Source organism: Bradysia coprophila, chromosome IV (genome assembly GCF_014529535.1).
Source record: "Bradysia coprophila strain Holo2 chromosome IV, BU_Bcop_v1, whole genome shotgun sequence".
NCBI lineage: Eukaryota > Metazoa > Arthropoda > Insecta > Diptera > Sciaridae > Bradysia > Bradysia coprophila.
The window spans coordinates 13,105,027-13,126,427 of record NC_050738.1 but is presented as its reverse complement, the minus strand read 5'-3'; the positions used below and the strand labels follow the sequence as shown (position 1 = coordinate 13,126,427).

At 37.3% G+C, this 21,401-nt stretch overlaps 5 protein-coding genes across 10 annotated transcripts; 4 read left to right on the top strand and 1 right to left on the bottom strand.

The window, feature by feature from the left end:
- The first annotated feature begins 667 nt into the window (after positions 1-667).
- Positions 668-7,871, top strand: LOC119066364 (brefeldin A-inhibited guanine nucleotide-exchange protein 1). Of its 2 annotated transcripts, none has more exons than XM_037168784.1 (8): positions 668-1,137; positions 1,206-1,312; positions 2,478-4,596; positions 4,665-5,216; positions 5,273-5,427; positions 5,493-6,675; positions 6,737-7,200; positions 7,286-7,461. In XM_037168784.1, the coding sequence occupies exons 1-8, from the start codon at positions 1,011-1,013 to the stop codon at positions 7,421-7,423; spliced, it is 4,845 nt and encodes a 1,614-aa protein (XP_037024679.1). In that variant the 5' UTR covers positions 668-1,010; the 3' UTR covers positions 7,424-7,461. The 2 variants fall into 2 exon arrangements, with proteins under 2 accessions (XP_037024679.1, XP_037024678.1); XM_037168783.1 differs by having other exon boundaries at positions 1,011-1,137; positions 1,206-1,612; positions 7,286-7,871.
- Positions 7,872-9,423: 1,552 nt separating this feature from the next.
- Positions 9,424-12,542, top strand: LOC119066369 (E3 ubiquitin-protein ligase PPP1R11). Its single transcript, XM_037168793.1, has 3 exons — positions 9,424-9,658; positions 12,035-12,143; positions 12,230-12,542. Exons 1-3 carry the CDS (start codon positions 9,554-9,556, stop codon positions 12,373-12,375), a joined length of 360 nt encoding a protein of 119 aa, XP_037024688.1. The 5' UTR covers positions 9,424-9,553; the 3' UTR covers positions 12,376-12,542.
- LOC119066366 (succinate--hydroxymethylglutarate CoA-transferase) lies at positions 9,665-11,978 on the top strand. Its single transcript, XM_037168785.1, has 5 exons — positions 9,665-9,864; positions 9,943-10,595; positions 10,944-10,989; positions 11,052-11,255; positions 11,310-11,978. The coding sequence occupies exons 2-5, from the start codon at positions 10,050-10,052 to the stop codon at positions 11,804-11,806; spliced, it is 1,293 nt and encodes a 430-aa protein (XP_037024680.1). The 5' UTR covers positions 9,665-9,864; positions 9,943-10,049; the 3' UTR covers positions 11,807-11,978.
- Positions 12,543-13,772: 1,230 nt separating the features above from the next.
- On the top strand, positions 13,773-19,148 carry LOC119066367 (clavesin-1-like). Of its 5 annotated transcripts, none has more exons than XM_037168791.1 (6): positions 13,773-13,872; positions 17,949-18,097; positions 18,152-18,246; positions 18,313-18,555; positions 18,614-18,715; positions 18,774-19,148. In XM_037168791.1, the coding sequence occupies exons 2-6, from the start codon at positions 17,959-17,961 to the stop codon at positions 19,098-19,100; spliced, it is 906 nt and encodes a 301-aa protein (XP_037024686.1). In that variant the 5' UTR covers positions 13,773-13,872; positions 17,949-17,958; the 3' UTR covers positions 19,101-19,148. The 5 variants fall into 5 exon arrangements, with proteins under 5 accessions (XP_037024686.1, XP_037024685.1, XP_037024681.1 ...); XM_037168790.1 differs by having other exon boundaries at positions 13,798-13,859; positions 17,947-18,097; XM_037168786.1 differs by lacking the exon at positions 13,773-13,872 and adding an exon at positions 14,182-14,210.
- Positions 19,149-19,285: 137 nt separating this feature from the next.
- On the bottom strand, positions 19,286-20,888 carry LOC119066368 (clavesin-1). The gene is made up of 5 exons (XM_037168792.1): positions 20,557-20,888; positions 20,385-20,500; positions 20,199-20,325; positions 19,723-20,024; positions 19,286-19,650 (listed from the first exon to the last, which is right to left on the bottom strand). Exons 1-5 carry the CDS (start codon positions 20,645-20,647, stop codon positions 19,477-19,479), a joined length of 810 nt encoding a protein of 269 aa, XP_037024687.1. The 5' UTR covers positions 20,648-20,888; the 3' UTR covers positions 19,286-19,476.
- Positions 20,889-21,401: the final 513 nt, after the last annotated feature.

Below are 21,401 nucleotides of genomic sequence, written 5' to 3'. Positions count from 1 at the left end.
TCTTTGACAAACATTTTAGAAATGGTTGGTATTGACAAGTCTGGGAACCTCTGGATCTCATATCTACTTTTGTTTCTCACGATAACTAGGGTGCACAATGCGATGAACCTAATTGCCGAATCTCTATATCAATTTCAATGATTCACTAAAAAGGTGACCAATTCTAAGGACACTCAATCAAAGTTCTGTCCTTTTAGAACCTTGCTCTCAGTGATTGTTCCGAGAATAGATCAGTGTCCAGTAACGGTTTCTTCTCTTAGTGTCAAATGAGTTGTCAATTTCACAAAGCTAACCTCAAACAATGACAGCTCCATATAAATTTTTGTGGTTAGCTTTGTGAAAATGACAGCTCATTTGACATCTCAACGACATTGACAATGATCTATAGTTGAGGGCTCGATAAGGCCGACAAATCTATCTCACCAATGAAACAACTTGAAAAGCATTTGACAGAAGAAATGTGCACGACAATCCTTTCGAAAACGATACTGGCCTCAAGAATGTCTTGTTTTCTGAATTGTTGTAGTCAGTGTAACGATTGATAATTATCATAGCGACTGCAAAACATTTTATTCCAAAATATGTTTGACATGCATTCTCTACACATATTTGTTGAGCAACCCTGCATAATTGAACCTGACCATTTGGTGACGTCTAACTTCTTTTGACATTACAACTTTTCGATAGGAAGATTTACAAGTTTTATAATTCGTATGGTGGATGTTTTTTTTACCAAATCGCGGGTGTGATCATTCATTTTATCCCATAATTGAATTGTCTATTTTATATTTAACATTGCTGTTCATTTAGATAATATCGTTTAATCTGTGATACCCAATTTAAAGATCTGTCAAGGGCAATGTTGACACAAAATTGAAAGTGCAAAAAAAAATCTTTTTCTTTTTTTTGGGTGGAATCAATTTTAACAAACGTAAATAAATAACAAATGCTCGAACATGCCTTACCGTACCGTGTCCGTACCGAACTAATCCAATCCAATTGATTGAAACATGCAAAACAATTCCCGTAAAACAAAAGAAATGTTCATCGTAAGGGCATTGGAAAAGATTCTTGGTGACAAGGATATAAAGCGATCTCACCACTCGCAACTGAAAAAAGCTTGCGACAAGGCTCTTGGTAAGTAATACACCGAATGCAACAATTTTTGGTGCGATGAAAGCGAATTCACCATTCCCAACTTGCAGGTGAAATAAAAGAAGAACTCAAAGATGTAGGTCAGGTGGAAAATGGAGACTTGCCAGCGAACAAACAATCGGCTGCGCTGCCATTGCCGAAAAATGATTCAATGAATGTAATTTATGCTGAAAAATATTTTCTACCATTTGAATTGTCCTGTCAAAGTAAAACGCCACGTATTGTTGTAACCGCTTTGGATTGCTTACAAAAATTGATTGCTTACGGCCATCTAACTGGTAATATTCCGGATTCGGCGAATCCCGGAAAATTTCTAATCGATCGTATTGTGACGACCATCTGTAACTGTTTCAATGGGCCGCAAACCGATGAAGGTGTTCAGCTACAAATTATCAAAGCATTGTTGACTGTGGTGACGTCACAAAATGTTGAGGTTCATGAAGGAACCGTTCTGCAGGTGAGTTTATTTACTTGATTTCAGACCAAGAATTGTACCAAGATAGATAATGTATGTAGAACGACGCTACAAAAGTTTTTTTTTATTCAATTCCACCAACCGTAATCACATGACGTCATATTGTACATATTACAGAAACAATTAGATCGAAATCTCATTTTTTTTTGTGTGCTTTTTCGTGTATTCGGCGTTCGGTGTCATGTTTCGTTTTATAGTTTTGTCGTTTCGATTATAAATTATTGATAAGAACTTTATCTTGCAGTGAGATTATAGAAATTCAGTCATTTCACTGGCATAATATGTCTCGAGGCATGCATTATCGCTGATAGCAGAAAACAAAAAAAAAGTGTTTCCATCGCCCACACGTTCGATGATTGAGTCGAGTAGCTTTATAACAAAATGTTCCTCTGTCGGACGGAATTTCACTTTCAATCACATTCGATTAGTGATGCTGCTAAGTGGTACAATGTAAAGCAATCAGTTATGGTTGAAACAAATGATTCTGTCCTTGTAGGTTGATTGACACACAAACACACACTCAAAAGACAGAATAAAACTCATGTTACAGCGCAAAGCTTTCCTCACCGGCTTTCTCGTCGTTTTTTTTTTTTTTTTCTTTTCTTTTTCCCTTTTCTCACGTCCGCAGGGCAAACTCTTTCATTAAACAAATTATTTGCCATTGCAATAAAGAGTCGATGATAAATACCACCAAACTTCATCAGTTTATTACCTATCGACGGCCTCATACATTATTCCGATCTCAGTCGTACACTATTGAGGTCTAATTTTTCCAAATTATTTTCCTCTTTTGAGCGCATTTTCAATCAGCAAATTGAGTTAAAATATTATTTTCTTTTCATCCAAGGCTGTTCGAACATGCTACGACATCTACTTGTCCAGCAAGAACCTCATCAACCAAACAACCGCCAGAGCCACCCTAACGCAAATGCTGAACGTTATTTTCACTAGAATGGAGAACCAGGCATACGAGATTAACGAAATTGCCGGCACATCAACGAACACCGCATCACAATCAACGCCATCAGTCGATAGTGCTAATGACAATGCGATCAATACCGCGTCAGTCGACGATAAAGATGCCGACAAAGACGAGAAGGATGAGAACAATACGGAAGCAATCGTCCGCGAAATACTGAATCAAATTATTGATGATGCTATCACGGCTGTGGAGGCGAAACAAAACAGCGAGGACAATAAGTCTCAATCTTCCGTGGATGTGGCTGGTGGCATAGCAAGAGTACCGTCACAAGAAAGCATGGAAGGCAATAGTGAAAACGACAATATTGTTACGGCGAAATTTACGCACATCCTGCAGAAGGATGCGTTTTTGGTGTTCCGAGCTCTCTGCAAATTGTCGATGAAACCGTTGCCGGATGGCATACCCGATCCAAAGTCGCATGAACTTCGATCCAAGGTTTTGTCGCTTCATCTGCTACTGTCCATTCTACAAAATGCTGGCCCCGTGTTCCAGTCGAACGAAATGTTTATCATGGCAATAAAGCAATATTTGTGCGTGGCTTTGTCGAAGAACGGCGTGAGCTCCGTGCCGGAAGTGTTCGAATTGTCGTTGTCGATATTCGTTGCATTGTTATCGAATTTCAAAGCTCATTTGAAGAAACAGATCGAAGTGTTTTTCAAGGAAATATTTTTGAATATATTGGAAGCGACCAGCTCATCATTCGAGCATAAGTGGATGGTCATTCAGGCGTTGACCAGAGTATGTGCGGACGCTCAAAGTGTTGTTGATATTTATGTCAACTACGACTGTGATTTTTCTGCTGCCAATTTGTTTGAGCGACTCGTTAATCACTTATCGAAAATAGCACAAGGGAGGCAGCCACTTGAATTGGGTGCGACTCCGAATCAAGAAAAGTCAATGCGCATTAGAGGCTTGGAATGCTTAGTGTCCATACTGAAGTGTATGGTCGAGTGGAGCAAAGATTTATATGTCAATCCTAACTCTCAAACATCGTTGGGAGAACCAGTAGCTAAAAGCAACGGTGAAGACACCAACGACAATTTTCCATTACGATCAGTCCATGGTGGTTCTAGTCAGAGTATTAATTCCTTTGGAAGTGGAAACAATCGAGAAGTTCTTGATTTGCCTGGCGAGTTAGAAGAACGAAAACAGCGTAAGGAAGTAATGGAAACAGGCATCGACATGTTCAACAGAAAACCGAAGAAAGGAGTTAGCTTTTTGCAGGACCAAGGACTGCTGGGAACAACTATTGAAGACATTGCTGCGTGGTTGCACGAAGAGCAACGATTGGACAAATCGATCGTTGGTGACTATTTGGGCGAAAATGATGACCACAGCAAAGCTGTAATGTGTGGTTACATTGATGCAATGGATTTCGTGGACATGGACATTGTAGCTGCCCTCAGACATTTCCTAGAAGGTTTCAGATTACCGGGAGAGGCACAAAAAATTGATCGTTTGATGGAGAAATTTGCCAGCAGATTCTGCGACTGCAATCCGAACACAACCTTGTTTCCTAGCGCTGACACCGTGTACGTACTAGCGTTTTCTGTGATTATGCTGACAACAGACCTACATTCGCCCCAGGTTAAACATAAGATGACCAAGGAACAATACATCAAATTGAATCGGGGAATCAGTGACAGTAAAGACTTGCCAGAGGAATATCTGTCACAAATTTACGACGAAATTGCCGGGCAGGAAATCAAAATGAAAAACAACGTCTTAGCAAAGCCGGGCAAACAGATTATCGTGAATGAAAAGAAGCGCAAACTTTTGTGGAACATGGAAATGGAAGCCATGTCATCGACGGCCAAAAATTTGATGGAATCGGTGTCACATGTTAAGTCACAGTTTACATCAGCGAAGCATTTAGAACATGTGCGGCCTATGTTTAAAATGGCATGGACACCATTTCTAGCTGCCTTTTCCGTTGGTTTACAGGATTGCGATGATCCAGAAGTGGCTAGTCTCTGTCTGGATGGTAAGTTCTTGATGCCAATTGATTACTGTTTCTGGACTCACAAAAACATTTTCTTCCGACCTTCACAGGAATCAGATGTGCTATCCGTATCGCTTGCATATTCCATATGAGTCTAGAGCGAGATGCATACGTGCAGGCACTATCACGATTCACCCTACTGACCGCAAATTCCCCAATCACCGAAATGAAAGCTAAAAACATCGACACGATCAAAACACTAATTATGGTAGCGCATACGGATGGAAATTATCTCGGCAGCAGTTGGTTGGACATTGTAAAATGTATATCGCAACTGGAATTAGCTCAATTGATCGGAACGGGAGTTCGGCCGAAATATTTGTCTGGACCCATAACACAACGGGATGCGCTGGATCCGAGTGTGAAGGAACACATCGGAGAAACGAGCTCACAAAGTGTTGTGGTTGCGGTAGATCGAATTTTCACTGGTTCCATTCGTTTAGACGGCGATGCAATCGTTGATTTCGTTAGAGCGTTGTGTCACATCTCGTTGGATGAACTAAATGGAGCACAGCCCAGGACATTTTCGTTGCAAAAAATCGTTGAGATTTCATACTACAACATGGGCCGTATCCGTTTGCAATGGTCGAGAATTTGGCAAGGTACGACAATGTTAATCCAATCGAGAGTCCGTTTTCATTGTTACTTTTTCGTTTAGTACTCGGTGAGCATTTCAACATGGTTGGCTGCAATCCGAACGAAGAAATTGCCTTTTTCGCAATCGATTCATTGCGCCAACTGTCGATGAAGTTTATCGAAAAAGGAGAATTTTCGAATTTCCGTTTCCAAAACGATTTCCTGCGTCCATTCGAGGTAAATATGGGCGATATGACCGAACGGGGACGTTTTTCTCTAACTTTTATTGTAATATTCTCCAGCACATTATGACGAAAAATAGTTCGTCATCGATACGAGACATGGTCGTTCGATGTGTCGCGCAAATGGTCAACTCACAAGCACACAACATTCGTTCTGGATGGAAGAACATTTTTTCCATTTTCCATTTAGCAGCTGGCGACAATGACGAGGCCATCGTTGAACTGGCCTTCCAGACCACCGGCAAAATAATAAACGAATTGTACCAGCGACAATTTCACATTATGATCGATTCATTTCAAGATGCCGTCAAATGTCTCTCCGAGTTTGCGTGTAATGCACGGTTTCCAGACACCAGCATGGAAGCTATACGATTGGTCCGCACCTGTGCTCTATGCGTGCATGCATCGCCACAAATATTTGCCGAACATGCCGGCATGGAGAATGACATTTCGGTGTCGGAAGAGGATCGTGTCTGGGTACGCGGTTGGTTTCCCATGTTATTCTCGCTGTCGTGTGTGGTGAACCGTTGCAAATTGGACGTACGTACTCGAGGCCTTACCGTTTTGTTCGAAATAGTTAAGACTCACGGCGATTCATTCAGACCGAACTGGTGGAAAGACCTGTTCAACGTACTGTTTCGAATATTCGACAATATGAAGTTGCCGGAACAGTTTACGGAAAAAGCTGAATGGATGACGACCACTTGCAATCACGCATTGTATGCGATTATTGATGTTTTTACGCAATATTTCGATGAACTGGGTGAACTGTTGCTGACCGATCTGTATTCCCAACTGCATTGGTGCGTACAACAGAACAACGAACAATTGGCACGTTCCGGTACAAATTGTCTGGAGAATTTGGTGATATCAAATGGATTCAAATTCACCGAGAACACATGGGACAAGACGTGCCAGTGCATGTTCAACATCTTTAACTCAACCATTCCAGACGATTTGTTGACCTGGAGCCCAAGTCAAACGAGTCAACCGAATCAACAACATCGCCAACCTCAAAGCCAGTATCCATCGAGTGAAAATCGCGACAGTAAAGAAAACAAGGAAGTGAGACATGGAATTCTAAAACGAACAAGTTCCGCCTACAGTATTAACTCTGAAGACGACAAGGGCGAACGGTCTCAGAGTCAGGTGTTTGCCGCATTACTCATCAAATGCGTTGTACAGTTGGAATTGATTCAAACGATCGACAATATTGTGTTTTTCCCTGCAACATCTCGTAAAGGTACGTGTGGAGTGTAGGACCTAAAGTTTTTGTCAAACTGAATTTTATATTAAATTTGCAGAAGACGCAGAAACACTTGCTATGGCAACAGCAGACATCAAAGGCGATTTAACGAAGCGCTCCGAGTGTCAGCGTGAGGATCAAGGCATGTACAGCTACCTGAACACTACACACCTACTCCAATTGACAAATTGCCTGCTGAAAAGTCATCGTTTTGCGAAGAAATTCAACTCGGACCATAACCAACGGAATGTCCTATGGCGAGCTGGGCTCAAGGGTTCGGTCAAACCGAATTTACTGAAACAAGAGTCCACATCACTAGCCTGTGTGCTGCGCATTCTATTCAAAATGTATTCCGACGATTCGCGGTCGCAGGATTGGTGCGAAATCGAGAAACGATTGATAGCCGTATGCAAAGAGGCACTGGAATATTACTTGGGATTGCAGAGCGAGGCACATCGTGACGCTTGGACGTCTTTGTTGTTACTTGTAATGACTCGACTGATTAAAATGCCTGATCAAAGGGTGAGTAATTGATTATTTTTGTCGATATGACACCGATGCAGGACGACAGTGAAATGATTTTGTTTCTTTTTCTTCATAATTACAGTTTGCAACTCACGTGTCCAGTTACTATACATTGCTATGCGAAATTATGTGCTTTGACGTAAAACCTGAACTTAGGAGTGTGCTACGACGACTGTTTCTGCGCATTGGTCCCGTGTTTAACATAACAAGTTCAACATAATCGCTAAATTTTTGTCGGATTTATTATTTATAAAGGAGCGAAGCAGAAACACATTAATTATTCTACATGAAACCATTTAGCTGTTTCAGCATACGCAGCACACACCATACAAAAAAAAAACCAATTCAAATCCTAAACAATTTTTAATGGAAATTATATATTGTACTGTTAGCGAGAGACTTGTGTATACTTTACATTACTACAACAAAAATTGAATATTGTTTACGTGACATTACTAGACTACTTAAAAACGATTAAAATAATATTTAGTGTCCGACTGAGCTGAATATAAAAATGCTACTAAATGAGAATATAAAACGAAAAAAAAAAAGATGAAAAACAATTCTAGACATGAGAAAATGTAAATAACTTTGTTTATAGCGTAGCAAAAAAAATGTAATAATGTTTATTTTATGGTGACAAATGAAGGTCTGTTTGAATACGGAAATGTAGTTCTTTTCGTTACCATGGACATTCGAGTGTTGGACTCCCACAAAATTTCGACATTCACCACAACCGAGAGGGCTCTTTCCGAGGGGGACAACACTGGCCAAAAGAGTGACAAATCAATTTCTAATTCCTTTCAATTCCTTCGATTTACCGGATAAATTCCGTTTTGGCAGATTTGCACTTCAAAACCATTTTCTCAATTTTTTTTAAATTTTTCTTAATTCTGATAATTTTTTAAGATTTCTTTCAAATTTAAAGAAAACGAACATAAACCATCGAAATTACTGCAGTTTCGTAGTTGCCGAAGTATCCGGTAATTAATAAGAATAGATGGAAATACTAGAAATTGATAGGATTTGATGGAATTACAAGGAATTGAAGGAATGACGAAGAATTGTCTGGAAATACTAGAAATTGAAATTAAATGAAAGGAAACAATCAGCGAATGAACTGTATTTTACAAACCGAATAGCCAAGACCGGAAACCGGTCATTCTTCTTTGCATTCTTATAGTTCTTTCTTTCATCATACTTATCCGTATTTCCTTTCATTTATGTTCAATTTCTCGTATTTCCAGTCAGTTCCTTGCAATTCATTCTATTCCTATTAATTACCGGATGCTACGGAATTCCTTTACCTTGCTATCGCAGTCTCCTGTCTCCCTATCAATGAGTCTCACAAATTTTGATTTTACTTAGACGTTTTCCTGTTTTTTGAGGTAGGTATTGCCAAATGACTTGTTGGCGCACATTTACATTCACTGGAACATAACCAAAGAAGCTAATCATATAAAATAAAAGTTAGGTCTCGAAATTGCTCCAAAATTTACGAGGAGTAAAATGCGCGAGCATGTTCTGGGCTGGGACATATGCTATTTGTTATTGGTGATCAATAGAAGGAAATAGTATGCCAGTACATGTACCAATGGATGTAGGTGGGACCGGGAGTGCTCGCGTAGTTTTCACCTCGGAAGTTTATGAATTCAAGTTTTATCTACAATCGAACTTTACTCTAGGTCAACGAATAATAATTATTTACGTGATATGGGGAGTCGATTATTAACGGTTATTGAGACTAGTAGCGAAATGAAAGGACAGAAAACCTTTGAAAAATACATCCATAGATATGCTTCAGCTCTCAGTCGCGCGTACGTGTGACTATGAAACCGGAATAAAATCAGTTACAAACGTGTGTTTCGTTTCGGACCAACAGCTGAAGCAAATTTTGATGCAAATTGGATCGGCTTTCCTTGAAATTTTGTACTAATAACAATTTACTTAATCAAAATGAAGCAATAAAGGCTCTTGTAGATGCATAAACGCTGCGAAAGGAGTTATCGTTAAATTTGGCTTGTCATTAGATGAAAACATTACTTTCAACTGAAATTTAAATGTTAGTCTCTCAAGAAGAGGACAAGGGACAAGACATCAATACCTCCGTTATAAGAAACGTAAGGATTTTCAAAAAATTTGCGCCGTTTCCTTACAAAACTCTCGGTAAAAGAACGCAGCTTTGAATCAGTCAGTAGAGCACGTAGAGCATTTAACTTTTGACAGTTCATCCAGATGTCAAAAAGAGGACTGATGGAAAATTTTAAACCAAAATTGTTTGTATAAAATACATTTAGTAAAACGTTGCGTTTAAAATCAATTTTAATTTAAAATTTCAATTAAAATTAAAATGGATTCAAGGCAAACATGTCCTGCAAGTTCATCCAGTGCCACTACAACACAAACGGAAATTTTGCCAGCAACAACACCGACTGATCAAACCAATAACAGTAATGTGAGTGAAATTGCACACCTAACATTTGCCTAACATTTCGCAAAATTTTGTTCTCTATTTTCCACCTCGGTGGATCGAATGTGAACTTTTTAATTTCTTATCGGGTGTGCCTTATTTATCATTTTATTAGCCGTTAACGTGTTCGCGAAAGACAAATAATGTCACTCGTAGCAACGAGATCATCGGCAAAGAGATAAAATTTACACGTAAAAGTCAAAACTATTCTTCCATGTGAGATAAATTAATTAATTGGATGATTACCTTCGTTGTTGACACATCCACAGATATTTGGTGACTATTAAAACCTCTTTAGTGTCATTTCTAGTGCAGGGAAAGTATTATTACAAAATAGTGATCAATTCAAAGTGCATTTGTCAGTTCGTTGTTTAAAATGTTAAAAATCAACAGACAACGCCTTCAAGTTACATTAATCAATGTCATTCGCAATATATCGTCGTCATCATCATGTTACACCGACGACAAAACTAAATCGTATCCGCTGCAAAATGTACGAGTTCTTGACTTAACAAGAATCGTCGCTGGACCATATTGTACAATGATTCTGTCCGACCTGGGTGCAGAGATCATCAAAGTCGAACGACCGTTCAGTGGCGATGAGTCTAGGAAATGGGGACCGCCATTTCTGCCGAATTCAACCGATTCTGTTTACTTTCTGGCGTCTAATCGCAATAAGAAAAGCGTAGCAATCGACATAAAACGAGGAAGTGATGTAATTGTTGAGCTAGCTAAACAGTGCGATGTTCTGGTCGAGAATTACGTTCCAGGGAAATTAGACGAATATAACTTGAGCTACGAAAAACTGAAGTCCATCTGTCCGAAGTTGATTTACTGTTCGATAACTGGATACGGTTCGGTGGGTCCGTATGCTAGAAAACCAGGATATGACGTGATTGCCGCATCTATCGGAGGTCTTATGGTTGGTCTTATCTAATAGGGTACATCAATTCTCCACTTTGTTTTGGCCGTGGATGAAACCACGTATAAAAGCTCTCTTATTCCACGGGATTTTAACATCAGTAGATTCTCAAGGCATCAAGGCCAGGAGAAGCTATTAGACACAAAAAACATTTAAAAGACCTTCATCTGTAAGTCCGGTAATATTTAAAAAATATTTGAGCGCCTTAGCGTTACTCTTTACAGAGTTTAAAGTCTCGTGGAGTAAGTGAACGTTTGTACCCGTCTTCATCCACGACTAAAAAAAGTGGAAAATTGATACTCTAATGATACTGTCTGATGGAATAATGAACGAATAATACCTCTGTAGCATATAACTGGTGCAGCTGATGGACCACCGGCGAAAGTTGGTGTTGGTAAATGAGCATTACAAGAAACAAAAGACTGAAGTAATTAATGCAACTTATTACCGTAACAGCTATGACCGATTTAGCAACTGGATTATACGCCCATGGTGCAATATTAGCTGCATTGCTCCAACGCCAACAGACAGGATTAGGCCAAAAAATCGACGTAAACTTGCTGTCCACACAAGTTGCCTGTTTGATAAACGTAGCGAGCAATTACTTAAATGCAGGCAAAGAAGCAAAACGCTGGGGAACCGCTCATGAGAGCATAGTGCGTAAGTTCGTTGATCTGTGTTGATTTCTTCACTTAACAACATAATGATCCGTAGCATACGAAGCATTTCCAACGAAAAATGGTGGTTATTTGACTGTCGGCGCGGGGAGTGACTCTCAATTTCGTGCGCTTTGCAATTGCCTTCAAATACCTGACTGTGCCGATGATCCAAAATTCAAAACCAATCAAGATAGAGTGAAACATCGACAGGAGCTGATAGCAAAACTTTCCGCAATATTTTCCCAGCATGGCAACGAATATTGGATGAAATTATTTGAGACACAACCGTTTCCAGCCGGACCAATTAACAGCATGGCAGAAGTATTTTCCGATCCGCATATACAATCCATTGAGCTGGTGAAAAAATTGGAACATCCAGCAGCTGGTCCAATAAAAGTGGTTGGCCCACCAGTTGTGTTCAGCGAAGCAGAAAATAAAGTTCGAACAGCGCCACCAACACTTGGGCAGCATACAGACGAAGTGTTATCGAGTGTGTTACAGTACAGTGCTGACCGTATTCAGAGTTTACGTGCAGGAAAAATAATTCAATGAACAGTGTAACGAGGGTCATGTGCCGGAGGGAGAATGTTTAAAATTCACAAGTAGAAATTTAAGTCGATTTAGATCATCTGCGTTACACTAAATTGAACCTAAAGTGAGAAATAAAACATTTTTTGGATACAGAAATCGCTCTTCCTTCTCTTCTTATTTACATCCTAGCCAATATTTTCAACAATTTTATCGAAACCCTAAAGAATTTCTTTTCCTTCTTCTTAACAGGAACCCGCAACACTTCGATTACGATTGCAAACCGGAAATACAGAGAAAAAAGTTAGCTTTAATGCAGGAACAGTCGACAATGAACACATGAACAAGAAGAAATCGAAATGTAAGTCAAAAATGCCAATTAAATCAGAGACTGTCGTCCTTGTCTATGTTGCAGTTGTCTTAAAAAATCCGTATTCTGTTTTACAGGTTGCTGTATTTATCGAAAACCAATGGAATTCGGCGAAAGTTCTTCGGAAGATGAAGATGAATGTGATAATTGCTTTGGTCATGTCGAAAATAAGAAGAAAAAGAAATCCAAGGATCCGCATGATAAAGTGCCCGAGTCTGAGTAGACGACCACTGTAACAGAATGGTGCTGATGACATTTTATAATCTTTAGTCAATTAGACAGTTTATCGTACACACACACACACACATCCTACTAACAATATTTATTTGATGATCCAAATGTTTCCCATTATCAAAGATGTGAAATACAAGAACTCTATCAAAAATCTAATCGAATCGAACTTACTTGACTGGGAGTCGTTCACAACATATTGCAGGTAACAAAGATGAGTTTGTCGATTATCCGAAACCATCCTGTATTCAGTGCGACCCAAAACGAAAAATCTCAGGTAATTGTTAAGTTTCAGTTACGGTTTGAACTTTACTTGTCGTATTGTCTGAAAGCTCTCACATGATTTAGGCCTTCAAATGGAATTCCAAGTTTAGTGGCTTTTGAAACCTATTCTTATATCATTTTGTTCAGTCAACAGCATTTAATAAAGACAACTGGCAGAACAGCAGAACTTAAAGTGAGATACATGTTGAATAGTTACCGGTTGCAAGAACAGAAATCATATGAATTGGAAGTTTTGTACTTGAATCAATTCAGTAGTAAATGAACACTCTGAGTAAAATGAAGAACCGTTTCTTAATCCATGTTATTTATATTTTTCTATTGTTCAGACGTGGAGATAGCTTTTCTACTGATAAGATGCTGGTGCTGCTTGATTGGACTTTGGCGACATCTTTAGAATAATTACAGTGGATGTCATTGAAAGTGAGACAGGAATTTGCGTCAACTGGTCCACTCATACAAACAAAACATATCTTATACTTGTGGCATAGTTACACACATGCTCGTGGTCATTATATGGACAGACAAGTTCAAAGATCTGAAATATTCACAGAAAAGTAGTTCTACGTACTTTGTGCAACAAGTAGCGTGTGTCCTATGAAAATTCATAAAAAAGGATGAACTTCCATTGATCTTTTCGAAGCAGCGTTTCTTTGTGGAGTAGGTTAAGAGTCCTTATCTTAAGACACGATTTTCATAAAACATTGAACGCCGAAATTTCCAATAATTGATAATGTTCGAATCCATCGAACAATGTTCAATCTATGCCAAGAATAATTACATGACAAAGTTGATAAGTGTGGCCGCATTTATACATATAAATAAAAATTGAGAGAGAACATTTTATTAGAACACTTTTATTTGCATCGATTAGCTGTAATGCTATCAAGGCTACCGACTTATTTATTTGCTACATGAAAATTAATAATCAATCTTCAATTGCGCAGTCACAGATTTTTTTCTTCAATGGCAAGTCGCTCATTTTTTGCGGCTAATTTATTTACTACCATAAAACATATCTCGTTTAAGTCGGCTAACGTTCTGACTGTAACGAAAGAGATCAGTTAATTTCGCTGTTGTGTTGTTACGGAGTTTTTTTTTATTTTGTCTGACATTAAATAAAGAGATTGGAGCAATTTCGTCTTCATCCACGCGATTTATATACAGTCGAAGTTTAGTAGTTGTGATTGTGGAAGTAACGAGAGAGGTAGGATTTTTTGTGACTTATAATTTGCATAGAGGAAACTCAACATCCCTTCATATCGTGACGCCGCGCCGATACGTTAAATACAGGGAAACATATCGCGATATAATAAATGGAATGTGTGGCTTCCGTTGGCTTTTCTATTCGTAAATTTTATTTGATAAAAAAATCTGTTTCATTGAACCAGTTTCTAGACCCCATCGCATGTTTTTTGTTGTAGTTCTTGATTAAACATGACTATCACACTTCTTGCTTATTTCTCGATAACCATACAAAAAGTTTTTGTGTGTTCTGATGCAAATTGAGTGATGTACGAGTCAAGAGGTGATGTTTCTGAAAGGGTAAGGCAAGCGGTAAACTTTCAATTTTATCGTTTAGAGATCCAATCCTTGGAAAGATCAATGTATTGCCAATTAAATTGCCACTGGTATAAGATTTACTTAAAATATTTTTAATTAATTGCAAACGACCTTTTTAAGTTCAACCAACACACTTTAAGCAAAAGTGATCATAGGCTATCAAATAGAGTACTATTTTGTAATACAAAACAGTTTTTTACAGTGTTTTACAGTTGTGTGACACACTGTCAAGTTTCAGTACCCTATTAGAGTAGCACTCATGCTTCAAGAGTGTACAACTTTACAATTCGAATATCATTTTCCTTTCACTATTTTTGTAAATAAACAAAGCATCGTGTTTGTGCGTAATTGTTTTTTTTCCATACTGGTCTGGTTACCAGACTCTGGTTGAACTGTATGAGAGGTCAAGTTTAATATCTTGGGCAGTAAATTCGAAAAAAAAAATTTATTTTTTGAAGAATTTTCGTACTCTGTCATGATTACACTTCGGTTAAAAATGTAGAAGTTGATATCAAGTATGCATGTCTTGGCCTTCAAACGAGTATGAGGCATTTATAAAATGTGCATGATGAATTCAAAGCCAAGCAATAACAACATTACGCGCACTCGCACTTGACTTGTCAATGTTCGTAGAACAGTAGTCGTATCATTTACATAAATTAATCTATGTTAGCGTGGTCCACCATAATTTAGAAGTTGAATGTTTGCAGTTCAACCGAAAAGAATTACACTTTTTATAGGGATACCACTAGCTTGTGTATTCTATGAATATTCCCTGCGGATTTTTTTTTTCTCTCGAAAAATCACCCGTTACACCCTCTGGACAATTGTTTCTCTACGTGAATACTTGCGTTAAAGCTCGTTTTTGAAGACTTTCGCTTGTAAAATATACTACGTAATAGCACATATGAAAGAGTGAAAGAGTTATTTTGATGTGGGTAACCACCCTCGCCCTCGACTCGGGCTACAATCACCACACCTGTCAAAATAACAATTCGAATCCTATGGTATTAGTGGATTCATGCAATTCTTATATGACCCGATTAAACGATTTGCATGAAAGAAAATGTCACTTGTTGACTGGTCACCCTAGAAAACGCAGTTCAAAACGCAAAGCAATCGCATGCACTGTACACACAATAATATAACTCTTGTACTATGATGAGCGTATAACACATTGTTTGTTATTGCATCGGATAAAATGCCGCTGAGAGTATGTATTATTACATGCATCAATGAATGAGTAATTCTGATTAAGAAAAGTATTATTTTAAAAATACTGTACGATTATTCCAAAGTTTCGTTTCGTTCGGAGTGGATATTTCTGTAGTTCGGTCTTTGTGTATAAACGATTGTCGAATGTAAGTGATGAACATGGTGGTACTTTTTATTGTTATACCGAAGACAATTTATTTATTTATTTCAATGTGTCTCGCCTTTTCTTACATATCTTCCTAGAGTATTAAACATTTAATTGAAATAAGTATTTCACTGAAATATTCATTAATTAAAAGATTACTGTTTTATCAAAGTGTACAAATTTTCTAAGTCAAGTACACCGTTAGAACTTTTAGGTCAATCGAAAAGCTTCAACCGAAATTCGTGTAATGACAAACTTATAATTCTGATGTACTTTATATCAGTGAGACTAATCGATGCTCTATCATTTATTTTCCATTAGAAGCTGGAAAAGTGAATTATCATTGTTTCAACAGATGAGCTTTAATTCTAACTTCACGTGCTTTACGTTCACATTAATCACTTTGGCCATATAAAAAGATTTAATTAATTTTAATAGACGCATTGTCATACGTGTGCTCGACGCAACGTTATTAGATTTATCGGTTGTGGATTCTATCAACTGCATTAAAAATCGAGTTAGTTTCGAGGCTGTCTCTTTGATTAATAAATATTTTGGTATTCATTACACGATCATAATTAGTGGTCAGCTTTTATTTCTATGACTAAATTAAAACATACACAAAAGTTAAGCTGTCGCAAACATGTCGTGAGTATGAATCTGAAGGAAAAAACGTTTTTTTTTGTGGAAAATACCAAGCTGATAATAATCATAATTAGAATGAATATAACAATATAACCATGTTTGTTTCTTTCACATGCCTCTACAATGTATAAGCACGCTTCACAGAACAGTCTTTGGTTTTTTTTTTCTTTCTCGGTCCCACATATAAAATTCATCATAAAACGATTGTACTTTTATGCCGTAATTTGTGTAAGAAGTTACTTGCGATTTTTAATTTCATTTTTTATTTAGTTTTCTTTAAAAAAATATCAACCTGCCAAAAAGTAACGATACATAATTAGCATAAAACACAAGTGGTTTTTATGCAAATTACGGCAATTTTCTTCTGAGTCCAAAACGAACAAGTTATTTTTGGAATCGTGAGTGTTTGCTAAAAATTCCAAGTTGAAAACAATATTTTCCTCATTTGTGTCGCGATTCTCACGGTTAGTAAATTGATAAAGGTGTAAATTGTTCTGCCTTATACGTCGTAGACATTAATGATTGAGCTAGAGCTAAGTGTTAATGTTTAATGTAGCGTTTAATTTCGAATATAATAAACTGTGTCAGTGTTTACTACATTCAAAAGTGTTGTATTCTCCTTGGTCTTAATTATGATAAGGCAGTGGTTCATCTGTTAACCAATTTTTAAATGGTCGCTTTAGCTAAAAGTTAAAATAAAAAACTTTGTATTTCATAAGCTTTCGACGAACTTAGTCACTTCTTAGTTTAGTTCTAAAAAAATATGTTTAGTGTTGAAAACTCTGATTTCATTGTTCAAGCTTTTCGTTCGATGTCCTCAGCAGTCTGGTGGACCAAAAACGTCACTTCCTCTCACCAGATAGAGACCCAAAACAACAACTTTCTCTCTAACTATAATCGCTAAAACGAACTGGTGTGCATACGTAATTTTGCACCAGCTGGTCCCATTTGGAATTGTATGTGACCAGCTGGTGCAAAATAACGTATGCACACCAGTTCGTTTTAGCGATTGAATTTAGATCGATAAAAAAAGCTATATTCGTAAATATGCATGCGTGTCGACCGATGTACATCAAAAATAAGATGAGTGTGGCACTGTGGCTCCTTCTTTTCCGTTGCGTTAAAAGGAAATTTAAACAATACCGTACAGCGACAAAAAATAAAATAGGCAGCGAATCCTCTCTTTTAATCGACTTATTTCCCACTTTTTCGTCCAAGTTCTGTCAATTTTACTTCATTTCGCACTTATGCATAATGAAATGACTTTTTCAAAGGCTCGGAAATGGTGAAGCTCATGGTCAGGAAAAATGCAGCCTGCGGAAATCAGGTCAGATTATTTCTCAACCTGATCTGACTAGATTTACCGCTGAGTGATCATTCATAAAGTATGTCACGCGTGCGAGAGAGATGCAAAATATGGTTGAAAATGTGATAGAAAGAGAAACAAATAGCTCGACAAATAGTAGTCGCGCATGAAATACATTATTAATGATCACTGGCCTGACTTGATCTAATTCACTGGAAAAACGTTACCTGACCTGATGATCCGGTTTGAATAATTAAACAGATTCGGTAAATTAAGCTCATTGAAACAACACTGGAACAGATGTTCACAGATGACAGTAAATAAGAATTGAGAGACAATTTTAATGTTGTTATTTCCTTTTTTTACGGTTAGTTAGCAACAAATTGATTAATTCTTTCTTCAACTTTAGAGCATCTAAAATGCCCGATATCATCAAAATATCCCATTCGCTGGATTTGGGTCCGCTGCCGGACGAACTGATTCCTATAGCTCGTCGCCAGGGTGAAGATCCCGACATGACCTGTAACTATTTAGAAGAGCTGCGCAACTTAATATATGGTAGAATTTGATTTTTTTTTTTTTGATAATTTTTATTCTGATTCTTTGTTGTAGAACGGGGCGATTTTAAACCTTTCCGCACAGACAATGAATTTTTAATAAAATTTTTGCGAGCTCGTTTTTTCAAAGTTGAAAACGCTTATAAATTGGTGGGTGTGAATTATATATTTTGGAATTATTTAAGAAAAATTAAATTCGTTCCAATTTTATCGTAGCTGGTACGTTACCACGAATTCAGAGAGTCAAATCAGGACCTATACTTAAATGTGGATCCCCTATCCTTAACTCATCTGGGTGAAAATGATATCGTATCGGTGACACCATATTACGATCAGAACGGTAGACGGATGATGTTTCACAAAGTTGGTAACTGGAAACCATCCAAAATACCGATAAATGATTTAATGAAAGCGACGCTGATTTTATTGGAAATGGGATCATTAGAACCTAGTGCTCAGGTTTCATTTGCCTGACTATTCAATTGAATTGTAAATGTTTATGTTATTTATTGTTTAGGTGCTAGGTGGAATTGGAATTTTCGATCTCGAAGGATTAACAATAAATCATGGCCTGCTGATAACACCATCTGTTGCTAGTAAAATTATATGTTTGATGGTTGTAAGTGCAAGGTTTCTATCATTTTTACCGATTATGATTAATGTGTCAAATCGATTAGACCTGTATGCCAATCCGAACCGACACAATACACATTGTCAATCAGGGCTGGGCTTTTGATATGGTATTCAAAATGTTCAAACCGTTCCTAAACGAAAAAATGAGATCGAGAATTTTCTTTCACGGTACGAATATGGCATCGTTACACAATCACATTGATAAGAAACATTTGCCGAGCAAGTATGGCGGCTACATGGATGATTATCCGTATACAACGTGGATGGACAACTTAAAACAGAACTACACAGTTGTTAGAGAATTGCAGCAACTGGGGTATGCAATAAATGCAGACCAATTTTGTTCGGAAATTATAGGTTCTGAGAAGTAATTCAACTAAAGGTGAACGTTCATTGAAAATAAATCAAATTATGAAATCCAGCATAAACCTTTTAACCTACTGCAAACAGCAACACTATCACAATGAATTCTATTACTTCTTTTTGTTGAAAGAACTTTTACAAAATCTTTTACTTCATTTGTTTTATCGTAAACTGTGCTATGTAAGACGACACAAGCCAGAGTTTATGGGTACTTCTTCTAGTGTTTGTCAATTACAGATGACCAACTGATTCTAAAAGACATTTCTTTGATTTCATTGATTATTTATCAGTATTTGTGTTAGTTTAGTAGGTGAGGTAGTCGATTTACAGCAGGCCTTACAACGTTAGTTTTTCCATTTATTTTTGTCATTTTGCTCTACGGTTTTAAATAATTCCGTGCTGCATGCTCTCCTCTAAACTGCTTTCTTTATCCAGCAAAAATTTGTAGGATTTTTCGTAGTCCACTTTACTTCCAGGCGGTCCACCAAATTCCTCCGGTAAGCAGTCTTTGTCGATAAATTTGTGTAACATCGTCCAATCATTTTGATGAAAATGAAGCTGTCGGGTAAAGACAAACAGTTCATATAAAGAATAGAGGAACCCAGTGACCTTTAATAATAGAGCACTCACCTTCGATTTGACTCTATCATTCAATAGCGGCATTATAACTTTTATAGCGATATTAACTAACGGCGATATGTTCACCACATGCACCTCCAAATTTTTGCAAGGAAAAACATTCGCCCGTTCCGATGAAACTCTCACATCACTTGGTTTCAGCCATTTTATGATCGATTTGGGAGTATTCTTAGCGTCTGCGATGACCGTTAAACCATTGCACTGTGTGGACGTGTCCATTAGCATTGCATCATACCACATATCGTCTAATTGAGCGGACATTCTCAAATTCATACGGGGAGTGTTCATTTTGTCTTAAATGATTAGATTTTTGTGTTTGAAATTGTATAGCGGCAATAAATTGAGTAATATGACTAGACGAATTTCACTAGTCAATATATCAGTTATTGGTCGTTCTCGCATTGAAAAATTGAGACTTAAAGTGTTAAAGTTTAAGTTGACAATTATAATTTAGCGCGTATCATTACCTCCTTTGTACACAAAGATTCGTTTGCCATTTCTGTCTCTATCAGCTAACATATACCGTGAGTGCATTTGAATGATTGGTAAATACTCAGACACCTTTTTCGTGGCGAACCACTCTGGAAAATCTTTCTGATAAACTGGTTACTATTCAGACTTTTACCGTTTTTAATAACTCTCGAATCACTCACTTTTAGCCGATAGGAATTAACTATTTTATTAAGAGCTTCTTCAGCATTCCAGTCGTTGGCATACAAGAATTTGGTTAAGAAGTTGACATCTTGCTGAAAGCGTATATGTCGATAGTCTAAGAAATTTACAAGATTTTTTATATCATCCAAGGTTACTATTCAAACAAGTTACCATTCTTCATCAGTTCCCTCAACTGTTCTATAACTTCATGCTGAAGGTCCGTCAAAACGATGCTGTTATCATCCAATAAAGCGCTCATCATGAAATACCATAACTAATTTGGTTTTCCGTCAAAACGATTAACACTATTTAGTTTCACGAACGAATTTATAAAACTGAAATCTGTTCGGTTTTAAAAAGCTTTTGTTAACGTGTCGAAACAAAATCAAGTAAAATTTTGTGCTGATGTACACGGAATCGAATTTTTATAATTTATTTTATTTGATTGTTCATTGTTTTCAATCAGGCAGTGGTGTCGATTTTGCTTTAGAATCAGTTAAACCGGTCAATATATACGCACGAAATTGATGAAAGTAGTATAGTTATTGCTTACTGTGCAAATATACTGCAGGTATTTGCTGGAATGTACAAGTTTTTATAAATCTACGTCTTTGATCAATTATATGTAAATGATTTGATCGGCATTTTTGTAAGGTCAACCAGCAATAATATGAGCTTTGACAATTTGTAATTATTGCAATTAATTAATCAATAAGTATATGATGTAGGGAATTAAGTTCCTGTGTTTATGGTGGGAAACCGTATCCTAACTAGCTTGTGGAATTTTTAGGTGTAATGGCCAATTTTCAATAATGAATCGAGATTATGAAGAATCGACTGTGAAGCTACGATGGCACACCAAATGATGAAAAACGTTGATCATGTTGTCTGCTAACCAAAATTTTCTTTCACTTTATTGGGTGTTTAATGGAACCTGATAATTGATCCATTAAAATTTAAAAAATTCCTATTGCTCAGAAAAATGAAGGCGAATGGACAATCTTTTACTGGACTGG